The following is a 14466-nucleotide window of genomic DNA, read 5'->3' on the forward strand; positions in this document are numbered from 1 at the left end:
TAAAGTCTAATCTCCTGCCTCCACTGCTGATTGATGCCACATGCTTTAGAGGCAGCCAGAATTGACTTCCGCACCTACTGCTTCTTGGTGTGTCTTGCCTAAGCTGGAGAAGGCTGGCGTGCTAAGCAAAAATGTGGTTTTCCCTCACTGAATATAGGAATACTTGGAAATGGGCTGGCTACACGCTCACATGATAAAGCTCCTCCTTATGTGGGGGTAGTTATATGGGTGTGAAAAGATACTTAAGGGAGTATAGTTATTTCCCCACACTGAGGCAAATAGGCCGCAATGATCTACGACAGCAAAGCAACTCCCCAACTCCCTGCTGGAGTAACGGTGCAGTATGAAAGCTGTGAGCTAACCAGGTTTGCCTTAGAGATTGCAGATGCCCAGGTGAATGCCAGATGGGGGTGTAGACCGGGGGACCTGTCAGGGCTGTGGGCTCCCCTCCCCAGTGCCAATGGGGCTGCGCTGGCAGGAGCGGGCTGTGGGGCCGGGCTCTTACCTCTGCTGTGTTTTCAGGGGAGGCGGGCTGGGGCTGGTCCTGGCCAGCGCAGGCTTCGGCCGCCTGACTGCCCCCATCATGGAGCTCCACAACCAGAAAGGCTACTTCCTCCACCATGTCATCTTTGCCTGCTGTACGCTCATCTGCATCATCTGCATCCTGCTGCTGCCGGAGAGCAAGAACCAGAACCTGCCCGAGAACATCCCGGATGGGGAACATTACACCCGGCAGCCGCTCCTGCCGCACAAGAAAGGGGAGCAGCCCCTGCTCCTGACAAACTCTGAACTCAAGGATTACTCTGGTCTCCACGACTCGGCAGCTGTGAGCGACGGGATCTCGGAGAACACCACTGCCAACGGGATGAAGTCAATGTAACCGGGCGTATTTTTTTTTTTCTTTCCTTCTTTTTTTGGTTGGGTGGTTTGTTTTCCCTTCTCTTTCTTTTGTATTTTATTTGATGCTGTTGTGCAGGAGGAGCAGCACTTTGGGCAAAGGTGTTTTGCACAGATTTTACAAACCAGTGATAAGAGCACAGACTTGGGGGAATTCAACTCTGCTGCTAAAGCAACTTTTGGCATCTTCAGCTGTTGTGCAGATTGCTCTTGAAAAAGTTATGGGGGAAAAAAGACTCATCTGAGAAAAGACCTGGCTGGAGGTAGCCCTTCAGAACTCTTTTTTTCCTGCCATTAAATATTTATTTTGATTTTTTTCTCAAGAAGCACTTTATTTCCTTTTCCTTTCATAGATCACAAAAATGAAGCCATTTTATTATAAGAGGTGCAACCATTCCAAGAAAAAAACCATGGGGGTTGGGGGGGGGGGTGTTTTCTGTTTTATTTTTGTGTTTCTTTAAAGGAAAGAGGGATCCATGGCAAAGTTGAATTGACTGAAATTTAGACTTGTGCAACATTCTTCTGTCTAGGAAGTCCAAGCGCCCAGGTTGCCTGCTGTGTTTGTATACACCAAAAAAAAAAAAAAAACACCCTGTTGTGACTCTGACTGCATTTTAGGCAGCTTATGTTCATTTTTATAGCCCATATGCACTTAAAAGTTACTTTCTAAATTAGTAATTTTTTTTTCACCAATGCAGTGAAGAAAATCCTACCCAAACAAGCTGATTCTTCAATGTGAATCAGCCTTCTGCATTTTAAGAGTCCATCCATCTATTTTAGATGGTTCCTGCTGGTTATTAATAGTAATGTAAATGATTTGACCAATGACACAAAAATCAGTTTTGCCGAGAATGGCTTTCATTAGGAGGAAGCCCAGAATCTCTGACTGACTGCTCCAGGAGGAGAGCATAGTCCAGCAGGGACAAAAAGTAAGGAGCATGGGCTATGTTCTGTACTTCTAGTCCAAAAGGCAAGGCAGCGCAGCTGGGATTCCCGCTCCTGGGAAATGAGCGTCCTGGCATTGCCTTATGTTTTTTTAGAACCAGGGTTTTTGTTTTCAATTTAAGTGAACAAAATATTTAAGTGACTGTCGGAAAGGAATGAATTGATACCCTGTGAATAATGACTTATGGGCTGCTGTTGGCCATCTTGGGGCTTTAGAGATGTTTTCTGGTTCTGACCCAAGAATATGTAGTGAATTCACCCAGATTTGCCCCCTTCCCTATTTTATCCTGGTTTTATATGCAGGGCAAAAAGTTTACTTAAATTGGATCAATCCTACTGTAGGCTAAGCAAAGCGAACATCCAGTTTGTCTCGTACTGTGCAGATGGCACTTTGATAGGGGCCACTTGACTTCTCTCCTTCAGCCCCCAAACCAACTATTTCCTTTGGCCATCAGCTTTTGGTTCTCACTGTGTGAATATCGTGAGGATCTAGTTCAATGCAAGGACTTTGTAAACAAACAGCTTTCTTGCATTGTAGTTAACCTCCCTGCTCTCCCTCCCTCTTCTCCTTTCTCACTCAGGCCATCCATTTGTGATTGCTCAGTAGTGCAGACGTTCAAACAAATGGAGCAGCAGGATTTTGATGTTGTATTGAGTGTCCATATGATTGCCACTTTGTTTGACGTACAGCTTGCGTTCGTATGCATGGAAAGCGCTTGTTTGCACTTTCCTCCTCTACCTTCCCTCCCCCTTCCTCCTTTGCTGTATATATTGTCGATTAACTACTGTACCTAACAATTTCCATCCTCCATTAGGCTGCCAATGTCCTCTTACAGGCCCCAGTAAATCAGAGATACGTGCTCCCTGGCAGACGATGCAGTAGCGCAGCCTCAGATGCTGACAAGTGCAAGGGGACAGGTAGACCTGCAGAAGCGACAGAGATTGTTGCATTCAGAGTAACAATGTTGTCCTAAAGCTGCTAATTTTTGCACAGAAGATGTGGATATTTGGGTTCTTCTTGAGCCTGGTAAGAAACACTGGACCTGTTGATGGTAGTTTTGCCCGAAGTTACACTACTGGTTTTTTTCACCTTTGCTAGACTTGCTGTGACAGCAAGAGCCTGATCGTCCTTACATTCAAATTTTATTGTTGAGCTTGAGCACAGCTGCTTCTCTTTGTTCTGTGCTGAGACTGCAGTCTGTGTTCACCTAAGGAAAAAACCCAGGCCTTCCCCATTCATGCAGTATTCACGTGCCAAGTTTGTGCAATAACTTTTGCCTTCAATATGAGTTGCTTGTTGCAAGCCACACACATTGGGGTGGGGGGGTTCACAACAAAAAATCGAAGTAGCAAAACAAAAGTCTTAACGAAAAAGGTCCTGAAAGCAGAGCAGCAGGGGCAAGTGCCGAGGCGGAGAGCGGCATCCTGCCATCCATCGTGCCGTGGAGCCAGCAGCTCCTTCGTTCACGGTCTCTGCGCGTGTGTGCTCAAGCTATGGTTACGTCTCTTCTAAACCATCCACAAAGCCTATTAAACTGGCTGCTTCCAGCACTGTCAGCGGTCCTGGTGTGCTCACCACTGTTGTCCACAGCGCTTTATCGTTTCCTGTTCTAGTGGTTGCTCTCTGATGACAGATGGGCCCAGGGAAGAGAATGGTTGTTTAAACTTACCGGCATTTACATAGTAAACACACTAGGTGACAGGAACATGCAGCAATTTATTTTTTAAAAAATTATGAAATTCACTTGATTTGCTGCTTTTTGGGGTTTTTGCCTGAAACCAGGTAGTCAGTACTGATCTTCTCCAGTGTGGGGAGCCCCGACTTCTAAAGTTGGTCTGGCCCTCTGCCTCTGTCACGATAATAAAACACAAACTAACTTCCTGCCTTGGCAGCTCCAGTTTTGCTCCTTTTCCTAAAAAGATGAACACTTCTGTGATCATTATTTTTTTCCAGATGCTCTCACAGAGTTGGAAAGTTTTTGCTAAGCATATCTTGTATGGAGGAGTCGGGTACCAGGTGATGCAGCAGGGCAGAAAGGAAACGCGGAGATGCTTACCCTGCTCAGCCTTGTCCTGGGGCAGGAGAGGGGTCTCTGCTGGGGTCCCTGTCTGCCACACCATCAGCCCCTCGGCCCCATCTCCTCCACAGCCATCACCAGGAAAGGCTTTTCTCAGGTGGCTCTTCCTGGCCACTGCAACAGGGGACACGGTCAAAGCTGTCCTGTCCATTTTGGCCTCTTTCTGTGAACCTTCAGTAACCTCTAAGCCCATCAGTGGATTTTGCTTTGGGTTTACCATTTAAGGGCTTTCTTCCATCTTTGTAAGTTTAAACAAAAATGTGAAAGTGACATTATGCTTGATCTTGGGGGTTTTGCCCCCTTCTAAGGTTTCAGCACTACTTTTGTTGCCAGGCACACTGCAAATGGATACCGCTAGTTGCCTGTTTGCAAGTGTTTTGTGGCCACTCAGAAAGGCGGCTGTGGGATTTACTTCTTGGTTTGGTTGAGCAGGCTTTTTTTTTTCTTTAATGGAAGTATTTTACTAAACTGTTTGCCACTTCCTGGAGCCAAACACTAAAGGTCACCAAATTGGAAGCAGAAGTGCCATTAACTGAACTCCGTGAATGTCAAGTCAAGTTGCGCCTGTAGCTGGCACATAAGACAAAGCAGGGGGATGATCTCCCCTGCCCTAACTCTTTTTTGTTTGTTTTTTTTTTCTTTTTTTTAAGAAAAATTACAAACCTCATTTTAAATGTATTGTGTAAAATGTTTCGGGAAAGGAGTACGGTGTGTTATGTCTAGTGGGTGAGACCTCCCTCCCCATCTCAGTTTCTGATGAAGTTTTAAAGAATCGTGTTACTGTACGTTTTGATCATGAATAGTCTGGTGGTGCTTCCTCATAGCACAAGCTTAAATCAAGTACTGAGAACAGTCTTACAAGCTAAATGTCTGCATGATGTTACATCTGTTGTACCTACTGAAAAGAACTTTGTATGTAAATGTACAGAATAAAATGACGTTGTCCCATCAGTTTGCTCTCCTTGGTCTGGCTCCCTCGCAGCGACTTCTGAAACAGCCCGGCAGCAGATAATGTCAGTGACACCTCGGCAAACAGTCCTACCCTCCTCTGCAAACAGAATGAGCTGATTGTAAATCAGGCTAATTAAATCAACACATTGATTTGCAACTAATTATAGTCAGTCACAGAAGAATAGTTGACTCTGTTTCCTGGGTGGTGCAAATTTGAAAGAAAATCCCCCCCCAACAGTTGCTTTTTGCTATTCTGATCTTGAACTGCAGCCAAGGACCAGCAGCTCTTCCCACCAGGGACGGAAGGGCCCTCTGTGCCCACATCAAGTCTGCAACGTTGAAGCTGCTGGGTGTTCAGACCCCTTTGTACAAGAGGCTCATCAGGGTCACGCCGTCTACATCAGTGACACCTCGGTTACGGGTTTTAACTGCTGATTATGGTGCCACAACAAGGTAAGTTCATCAGTTTTCTGTAGGTTGTTAGGACAGTTGTCTAGCAGCAGCACTAGTAGTTTTTGTTTGTATCAGAAGTAGTTTGTCTGAGTCAGGGCTCAACTTGCAATGCAAAAGAAATAACCTGGACTGGCTCACCACGTTGCTATGCTCAGCGTTCCTCCAAATTGCCGTGAATAACAGGTGGCGTCATATTGACAGCCGCAAACCCTCACCGTGCCATGGGCTCTCTGCTTGGTTTGGGGTTTTTTTTTTTATAGTTAACGTTTAGCTGCCCTTCCCATTGAACAAAGTAGCACGTGGGCTGGCCTTTGAAAGGATATCCATCCGACCTAAAAGCAAGTCCAGAGATGTGGCAGCAGGATCCTTCACTGTAGTGATAGTGACTGCTCTGATTTTTCTAATGAGTATGGTCAATGTACATATGTGATGCTCTTCTAGCAGCCTGACAGATTTCTCTATTGCTCCAAAATTCAAGCTCCGCTTTTTCTTCCTACATAGCCCTCGGGGATGTACGGAAAACCCTTTGTGAAACCCTTCCAGTGTTCTCAGTGCCCACGGGATGGGAAGAAATCTAGCGTTTAGCACTACTACAACAACCAACAGGGGCTAAGAAGATAGAGCAAAGTAATGCTCATTCTATACTAGAGCTTTTCAATACAAAACCTGTGATTATTATTTGAACGCTAAAAGCTGCAATACTCTGTTCAATACTGTTCCTACATAGTAGATTAATTGTACCAGTAGAATTTGGAACCGATTTCCCAGCAGATCCCAGTACAGAATGCATGCCAGATGCTGCACGCACTTTTACGATGATGTTCTAACATAGTGAGGTATTTTCTACTCTACTCACCTGTCCCCTACTTAACAGGGTAACAAATTTGAAAAAAAAAAAAATCCAGGTCCTGCTGTACTTAGGTCCAGCTATATTTAATAACAACTGCAAATTCAATCAAAACAATACAAAACAAATATACTAACATAATGTCAGTGTGAAAACTGCAATCAGTTTTTCTAGAACAAAAACTTGGGTTATTTTACAATGATGCAAAGTCAGAACTTCTCTGGAAACGCCATCATTTCTTCTTTGATCCTGTTTTCTATGAGTAAGGTGAAATTGCTGTCTGTGTTTTGAAGATTGTAGCTGACAAATATCTGTTTTTTGGTCTTGCTGGCTAAAACACAAAACAGAGTATTCAGCCATAGTTTGTTCTTATATAAAAGTGATGATGGTATTCAAGCAAGTCTTTTAAAAAGCCATATCATGCAGGTGTCTAAGGCAACATTCTCCACTCCTGCCATGCTGGACCCAGTTATAAAGGAACCGCAGAACAAATATTTGCGCATTGGCATGCTGGGCAAAACACTGAAATCGGCGATGTAAACATGGTGACTATCAACTAGTTTTTGGCCTGATGCAAAAAGCCATTAGTCACTGGAAAGCCTTGCAGTGCTTTTAGTGGATTTTGACCGCTTCTTAAATATAGTACAGTTTAAGTGAAACTACAGACTATACTGGACACTTAGCACTGAAATCTAGTTTGAGTTGATAAGTCTATGCAGTGAAAAACACTTAGAAGGAAAGAGCAAAGGAAAGAGATCAGGCCCCAATTAACCAAGTTCTGTTTCATTATGAACCCCTAAAAAGGTCCCCCAAGAGTGTGCCCCACTCTCGTCTAAGCCAGCTGTCAATAATTTGGTTTCCTTTAACCTTTATTTATACGGTGTCCATGAACACTCCAGGAGGCGGGAGCGCCTGGGCTGAATACGATGAAGCCAAGCACCACTTCCAGGCTACTGTAATGACAAACACCTAGAGAGAGGTGCTATAAAATTAAGAACTGCCTTCCATGACGGAGCTAATTAGCAGTGACAAAAATAATGTCCCCTGGGGCAGGAAGAGTTAATTATCAGAGTAGAACAGATAACACCAAGAAGTGTTTTGTAAATAAAATGGAATCCTACTTAGATTTTACCTTAGTAATACAGCAAAATTGTAGCTATTACACTGCTAACACTAAACTCTGTGAAGAATGTAAGAACTGTAGAGGGAAAAATAGGCACTATATTTAAAGCAAGTTGTGGAAAATAGAAGACAAAAAAATGGTATTTGGGTCACAAGATATTCCTGGCAGGGAATGAGCTGGAAGCTGACAATCCCAGGGAGAAATTGGACTGTTCTGCTGAATATTGAAAAATATCATCTGAGTTTTAAAAATTAAAACTAAAGGCACCAGAACTCCTAATATCTTAATCCTTTTTAAATGGGAAAACTAACTACAGGAAACCTATATATATATACATACACATGTATAGAATTATACTTAAACAGCACTTCTGAGGCATTTTCATTATGCAAATCAATTTATTATGATTTTCCATTTTAGCAGGTTACAAGCTACCTGCTTAGCAAGTAGAGCTGCTTCTGAAATACAAGAACTTATTTGCCTTTTAAGATTTTGCACTACAAAATGCTGATATAGCGCACCACGTTCCTCTGATTGCAAAAAAAAAAAAAATTAGTGCTTGGCACCAGATTTTGTGGTAAAAAGCAGCATGTTGTGTAAACACTAGTACTTCATTATCGTGCCCTAAATGAATGGAATGCTAATTCTGAACTAATTAATACCATTTTCCTATCTAACGATGTTACATCGTACACTGCAGCGGCAAAACTCAACTTCTTAATGATGTTTGTGTAAGCTACAATCGAGTCTCTGGGATGCTGTTCCAGCTCCAGGGAACACTGTGAGTCCCTCAGGGCTGCCTGTGCCAAGGAGCAATGCTCCCAGCGGGACCTTTTCTGTCCCCACTTCCCTGGAGATTCATTGGGACACATGGACTCTTGTGACCAGGGCAGAAGAGGGAAGATCTTACGCCTCCACAGAAGACCACCTGGCAACTTCAGAGTAAAGCAGAAAACTGCAAAAAGACAAGGCTTACCTATAAAACCAGCAGGGCTCCTTCCCACACAGCCTGGCCACTAAGCCCTATTGCCCCAGCCCCTCAAAGCGGGGGAAAAGGCTTCCTCAGCAGCCCATCGTTCGGGACGTGCTGAGTGCCAAGAGGCACTACGACAGCACAGACCCGCTCCTAAGACCTCATGGACAGGGCCAAGGCCCAAACCTAAGCTTGAAGAGGATCCCGGTGGGAGAACAGACAGAACAAGTATTAGGCATAAGACCACTCATGCTGGAAAAGAGGTGGTGGAGGGGAACTGTGCCCGGCTGGGAAAGACTCAAAGAAGAGGTTGATGTGATCTTCACCAAGAATCTACCAGTCCCTGCAGAGGGAAGCTGAAGCTATTCAGCAGCCACTGCAGCCGACAGCGCTGTGACTTCAGGATATGCAGGTAAGGGAGGCACTAATGGACAGGACTTTCTCAAGAATCGGAATCTACTGACCTACAGGAAACCACCTTTTAGGATTTGGGTTTCTTGACTAGTAAGACACATCTTGTACCAGAATGATCAGGCGGGGTGGTGGGAAACAGTCCCTGCGCCTAAGACAAACAGATACAGGCAGAAATAGGTAGAAAGAGGAATAGGAACATGGCAAAAGTGTCTTCAGCAATGGAAACAGGGAAAAAAACCAACCCTGAATTAAGGGAGAAGACAGAGCCAGTACACCAAAGGCAGCTGTTCTGGCTAGGACGCCTACCAGGCTATAAAGTTTTATTTTTTATTTTATTTATTTTAATATTTAATAAAATTATTTTATTTATTTTAATGGTAGAACATGTATGCTGATGCACGGCAGTGTGAAACTCCTGCTCCAGGGCAGGGAGCCTGACACTGCAGGAACAAAGGGCAGGTGATGGCATGCGTCTAGGAAGTATAAGAAATAAACCCACTTATGGTCAAATGGCATCATATGTTATGTAAGTTAGTGCCCGCAAGGACCAGGATGGAAACAGCATGGAAAAAATGGTGACAGCATAGAAAAAAGAAAAAGATACTGCCTGCCTGAAGATTACCCCATGGCAGGATGGTTAAAAAGGCTACCTTGGAAGTACAGGTACAAGTCAGATTTGGCTGTGAATAGCATCTCTGTTTTTTGTGGGAGCATCAAGGATTTCATTTTCCAGAGGAAAACTTACCAGTAACAGCAAAGCTTGATACTTCTAGTCAAGGCAAAACACAGATTTCCTTACCGAGCACTTTGTGAAACAAAGAAGATACAAGATGCTTATTGATGACCTTGAAGATCCACTGGTTTCAGAAAACTAAACAATTCTGGAATAAGTGACCATGAGCCAACTTAAATTGCTGGACTGACAAAAGCAAGCATAAAAAACAAGGTGTAGGATTTCAGAAAGAAGATCTATTTCTCTTCCCAAAACTCAGTTATGATCAGGTGAAGAGGAAGCATGTAATTATTCAAAGCCAGAAGCATATTATTGACTTTCCAACCAAAGTTGAAAAAGGTCTACAGGCCTTCCTCAATACAGTATACCTTAAGCAGAATAGCACAAGTAAGAATTATATCTATAATAAGTATAAAAGGGACTGGCCAGCAAGGAAAACTGCAACCCAGAGGTTAGATGGCATGGATACAGAGGAACACTGTCCAAAAGCCTAGCTGGGCCACAGCTGGCAAAGAAACCTTATGACAAAATAAGGAAAGATACTTAAAGCACAGACAAAAAAAGAAGATAGGAAGGTGCATTATGCTCTGAGGATAAAGAGTAACTGATATCCCAGTACCAAGCAACATTATCAGTTCTCAGTAACAAAGTATGTGACATTAGCAATGTAAATGAGGAAGGACCTTAAAAAAAAAAGAAAAAAGTAAAAGAAAAAGGCTGCAAAGCTTAGATCACTCACTGGGAGAAAAATCAGGTGACCCAGACAGCCTCTGTCCTAGAACACTGAAAGGATTACCAACTCTAGCTATGAAATCTGCAATAAATCTTTAAGAGTGAAGATAGCATATGCGCTTAAAAAAAAAAAAAAAAGACAGGAGAGGGTTGGAATCACGGAGACCCATTAGAGCTGTCAGCTGGACTCCAGTGCTGCAGAGAAGCTTAAAGCAAGATTCAGAAGAAATGAGCAATGAGGAGCCCAAACAGAAAATGGAATCAGCCGCTACACTTTATCCAGAGTAAACCCTCTCTGACTACATTTTTACTAATTGACTTCTTAAGGATAATGCACTAATTGCACATAAAGAAAAAATGTTATACAGTATCCCACAGAATTATTACTTAAAGTGGAAATACTGAACCCAGTATATACAGAAAGAGTTGCCACCAGGGGAGACTACAACTGTGGTTATTAAAAGGTAAGTTATCAGGATGAAGAAAGGATGCTAGTATTGTCTTTCAAAGATCAGTCTTGCGAGCAATCATTTTTTTCATATAGGCGTTAGTGGCCATGGAGAAGAAGTAGGTGAAGAGTCATGAAACTGCCTGACAGTACAAACTCAGGACATGTTGCCTATAACAAAGATCAGCACACAGATAATTAAGAATTACGTGGCCTTTCCAACAGAAACAACAGAAGTAAGATGGGATTGAGCAGCACAGCATCTTGCATTTAAAACCAGCTAGCAAGTACTTCAGCAGTTCACCAGCTGGAGCTGCATCAGTTACTGGTAGGTGATGATGAGTTACCAGCATGATGCAGCTGTCAGAGATGTGGGAGTGCTAGGATGCATTAGGTCAAGTATTTTTTTAGACATACAGGAGTTTGAAAGTTAGCATCCAGATTCAGAAATCTGGCTACATTGGCACTGCACTAGGTAAAGCAGGACACACTGACACGTGCTGAAAATGGAAAAGTCCCGAGAGGTGCCCATTACATGCCCCAGGGACAGCTAGACCAAACACTGGCATCTGTGAGATGATTCACGACTTTCCAGGCCAGAACTTCTCAGAATTCAGGGGCTGAAAGGTGCAAGATGTGACGAGGGTCAGCTTCATCTTCAGGCAAAACACACACGCCTTGCACGGTGACCATCCCACCCCACAGCAGAGAAGTGACTTATAGAGCAGAGGTCACTGAAAATCCTGCTTGATAGGCACAAGTGCATGCTTCCAGCTGAAAAATGTGAATAATGTGAATGATGTAACACAAGTGTGCTGGCTGAACGTGAGCCAGCAGTGTGCCCAGGTGGCTAAGAAGGCCAACAGCATCCTGGCTTGTGTCCGGAATAGCGTGGCCAGCAGGAGTAGGGAAGTGATCGTGCCCCTGTACTTGGCACTGGTGAGGCCATGCCTCGAATACTGTATTTGGTTTTGGGCCCCTCACTACAAGAAGGACATTGAGGTGCTGGACCATGTCCAGAGAAGGGCAAAGTAGCTGGTGAAGGGTCTGAAGAGGTCTTATGAGGAGAGGTTGAGGGAATGGGAGTTGTTCAGTCTGGAGGAGGCTGAGGGGAGACCTTATTGCTCCCTACAACTACCTGAAAGAAGGCTGAAGTGAGGTGGGTGTTGGTCTCTTCTCCCAAGTAACAAGTGGAAGAACGAGAGGAAATGGCCTCAAGTTGCATCAGGGGAGGTTTAGGTCGGAATATTAGGAAAAATTTCTCTACTGAAAGAATGGTCAGGTATTGGCACAGGGCTGCCCAGAGAGGTGATCGAGTCACCATCCCTGGAGGTGTTCAAAAAACGTGTAGGTGTGGCACTTCAGGGCATGGTATGGGAGGCATGGTGGTGTTGGGTTGGCAGTTGGACTTGATCTTAGAGGTCTTTTCCAACCTTAGCGATGCTATGATTCCCCTGCCTCACACCATAGGCCAGGGTCAGGATATTCAATAATACAGTTCTGATAACACGCTCAACGTGCCTTGAGGCAGAGACCCTGCCAGCTGAGGCCAGGCAGACTTGAACGCTGCTGAAAAGATGCGAAGCGTAATGGAGACGGCGTGAACCTGCACCGCTCGGAGGGTCTGCGGCCCACGGGACACCGGCGCCCACTCGGACCGGGGGTGGCGGCTCCAGGACCACCAGAAACCGCTCTGCCCGGGCCCGACCCCCCCCCGCGGAAGGCAGCCGCTCCCACCCCGCCCCTTCCCGCTCTCCCCGGATCCGGCCCCCCCCAGCGGGAGGGCGCAGCCGCCGCCCCCGGACCTACCCAAGCGCTGGGCCAGGCAAGCGGAGGCGGTGTCGGAGGGATCCCCCAGGAGCGAGGCGGCCACCGGGATACTGTCCTGCAAGGAGGGCACAGCGGAGGGCAGGGCTCAGTTCCCGAGCGCCGGGCGGGAGACCGGGGACCCCGCCAGCCGCCCTCCCTCCCGCCGGCCGCAGAGCCCCGCCAGCCCGGGAGAGGCGGCGGGGACACTTACGCGGGGGCTGCACATGGCGACGGCCAGGCTGGCGAGGGCGGGCGCGGCGCCCACCCAGAGGAAGAGCGAGTCCCGCAGCCGCATGGCGTGGAAGTGCACCCGCTGCTCGCCCAGCCGCCCGCTGAAGTCGTGCAGGGCGATGCCGCCCGCCGCCGCCTCCATCGGCCCTTCTCCCGCCGCGGCCAGGCCTCAGCCAGCAAGGCCCCGAGCCGTCGGCCCGGCCCGGCCCGCCCCGCCGCCCCGGGAGGCGGTGCTCCGCCGCGCCCGCCCCGCCGCAGGGGCCGCCGCCCCCGGTGCCGGCTCTGCGCAGCCGCCCGCCGCGGTGGAGCGCCGGGTGCACGCGTACCCCGGGCGTGTTCCTCCGGGCGTGCACACGCGCACACACCCCCACACCCCCACCCCTCCGGTGGATGTACACCCGCGGGGGGGTGCGCACACCCGCCTCCGTGCACTCCCCCCCCCCCCCGTGTGCGGCTTCCCCGGGGCTGCCACCCGCTCCGGGTGGTGTACACAGACACACAGACACAGACACGGAGGGGAAGGGTGGCGGTGACCTTGGCTTCATTCACTTCATTCAGCTCTGGAGGTTTTCAGGGTTACAAGGAGATCGACAAAGCAAGCGATTCGGGTTCACTGAGCTCCGGAGAATGTGGGACTGTGAATTAAAGGCCCTCCTTTGAATACTAATTTTGTGGGGCCCCCGCACACTTTCAGCAGAGCACAGCTGAGCTGGTCATCACCAAAAGGGATTTTCCTTCCATGTGCCGCCTGTCGCTGATAAGGATATAAGGATATAGGTGGCACGCTGATGGGCCTGAGCCCTTTACAGTTAGAAACATATATTTTTGAACCACAGGCAGGGTGTCATCTCTGCCCAAAGAACAAGCAAGGAAATGAGACAGATTGTTTTTTTTAGTTAGAATTTCCTCTGCCTCCAACTTTGTACGTATTTCTAGAAATCAAAATTTCCATTTCTGCATTCTAAAATTTCATTTTCAAGTTGAAGGAACAGGGAAGAATAGAATCTCTCATCACTTTTCTTCCCTAAGCTGCTCCGATTCTTCTGGCATCTGCCAAAAGACAAAATCCTCAGCCCTGCTAACTTCTGCCCGTGCTGCCGCATCGACACTAAATCCCGAGAGGTGGCTAAGCCCGGCTCAGCTGCTGTACTCCAACATCCTATGGCACAGGGTCAGCTCTGGGGGGGGGGGTGTCACAGGCTACCTCCTCCACCCTACGTGTGTCACTTGCTGCTCGCACAATGCATTGTGGGACGTTCGGTGGCAGACTCTGGCTACTCCTGTCCCCTGCTGCTGAGGCAGCGTCAGGCTTGCTCTGGTCCCCAGCTCTCCCTCAGGTCCCTGCACCACAGCCCACCCCAACCCTTTGCTTCTGCATGGGTTGGCCTCCCGCAAGATATGCGCAGAGGCTGGGGCTTGTGTTGGGCTTGAAAAATCAGCCTCTCCCTGTCCCAGCAGCCTGTTGCAAGCTGACGCTTAGCCTGTGGCAACTGCAGAGGTCAGGCAGTCAAACAGGTGACAAAAGCCACCTTGGAAGGGGGCAAGTGCTGGCTGCGTGCACCAAGCACTTCTCTCTGCCTTGCGTTCCTCTCTCCACTTGTTGGGGCTGTGGGTTCGCTCTGCACTCAGTGGGTAGGGTAAGGCTGTCAGCTAAAACAGGGGAAGCTATCGCAGGCCGGGAGCGTTGCAGAAATAATATCTAGGCACAGGACAAAATTTCTGCTGAGAGCCACACAGGTGGTTGAGGGTGAGATTCCTGTGATTAGGCACCTGTAGGTGATGGAGAAGATTTGCCCCAGGCTTGCTTGATCAGGGAGAGAAGCCAGCAGTTT

General features: G+C 47.1%; 2 protein-coding genes across 5 annotated transcripts in view; one reads left to right on the forward strand and one right to left on the reverse strand.

Annotated features, from left to right (window-relative positions):
* SLC22A23 (solute carrier family 22 member 23) overlaps positions 1-4871 on the forward strand; it is a 118431-nt gene extending 113560 nt beyond the window's left edge. For both annotated transcript variants that reach the window (XM_075084131.1, XM_075084130.1), the window contains one exon: positions 523-4871. In XM_075084131.1, coding sequence (XP_074940232.1) covers positions 523-880 — 358 coding nt within the window. In that variant the 3' untranslated portion in view covers positions 881-4871. The remainder of the gene's footprint in view (positions 1-522) is intronic.
* PSMG4 (proteasome assembly chaperone 4) lies at positions 1405-12847 on the reverse strand. 3 transcript variants are annotated; one of them, XM_075084135.1, is made up of 4 exons: positions 12615-12847; positions 12404-12479; positions 3900-4034; positions 2476-2766 (listed from the first exon to the last, which is right to left on the reverse strand). In XM_075084135.1, the coding sequence occupies exons 1-4, from the start codon at positions 12774-12776 to the stop codon at positions 2690-2692; spliced, it is 450 nt and encodes a 149-aa protein (XP_074940236.1). In that variant the 5' UTR covers positions 12777-12847; the 3' UTR covers positions 2476-2689. The 3 variants fall into 3 exon arrangements, with proteins under 3 accessions (XP_074940235.1, XP_074940236.1, XP_074940237.1); XM_075084134.1 differs by having other exon boundaries at positions 1405-4034; XM_075084136.1 differs by lacking the exons at positions 2476-2766; positions 3900-4034 and adding an exon at positions 6242-6502.
* Between the last annotated feature and the right edge of the window lie 1619 nt (positions 12848-14466).

Source organism: Phalacrocorax aristotelis, chromosome 2 (genome assembly GCF_949628215.1).
Source record: "Phalacrocorax aristotelis chromosome 2, bGulAri2.1, whole genome shotgun sequence".
Classification (NCBI taxonomy): domain Eukaryota; kingdom Metazoa; phylum Chordata; class Aves; order Suliformes; family Phalacrocoracidae; genus Phalacrocorax; species Phalacrocorax aristotelis.

Bases quoted from the DNA above. Each gene is read 5' to 3' on its own strand.
- PSMG4 (XM_075084134.1), bottom strand. From the start codon at position 12,776: ATGGAGGCGGCGGCGGGCGGCATCGCCCTGCACGACTTCAGCGGGCGG. The intron at 12,480-12,614 runs GTAAGTGTCCCC...CCCTCCTTGCAG, and splicing joins TCGCCATGTGCAGCCCCCGC to GACAGTATCCCGGTGGCCGC. The intron at 4,035-12,403 runs GTAGGTCCGGGG...CCCCTGTTGCAG, and splicing joins TTGCCTGGCCCAGCGCTTGG to TGGCCAGGAAGAGCCACCTG.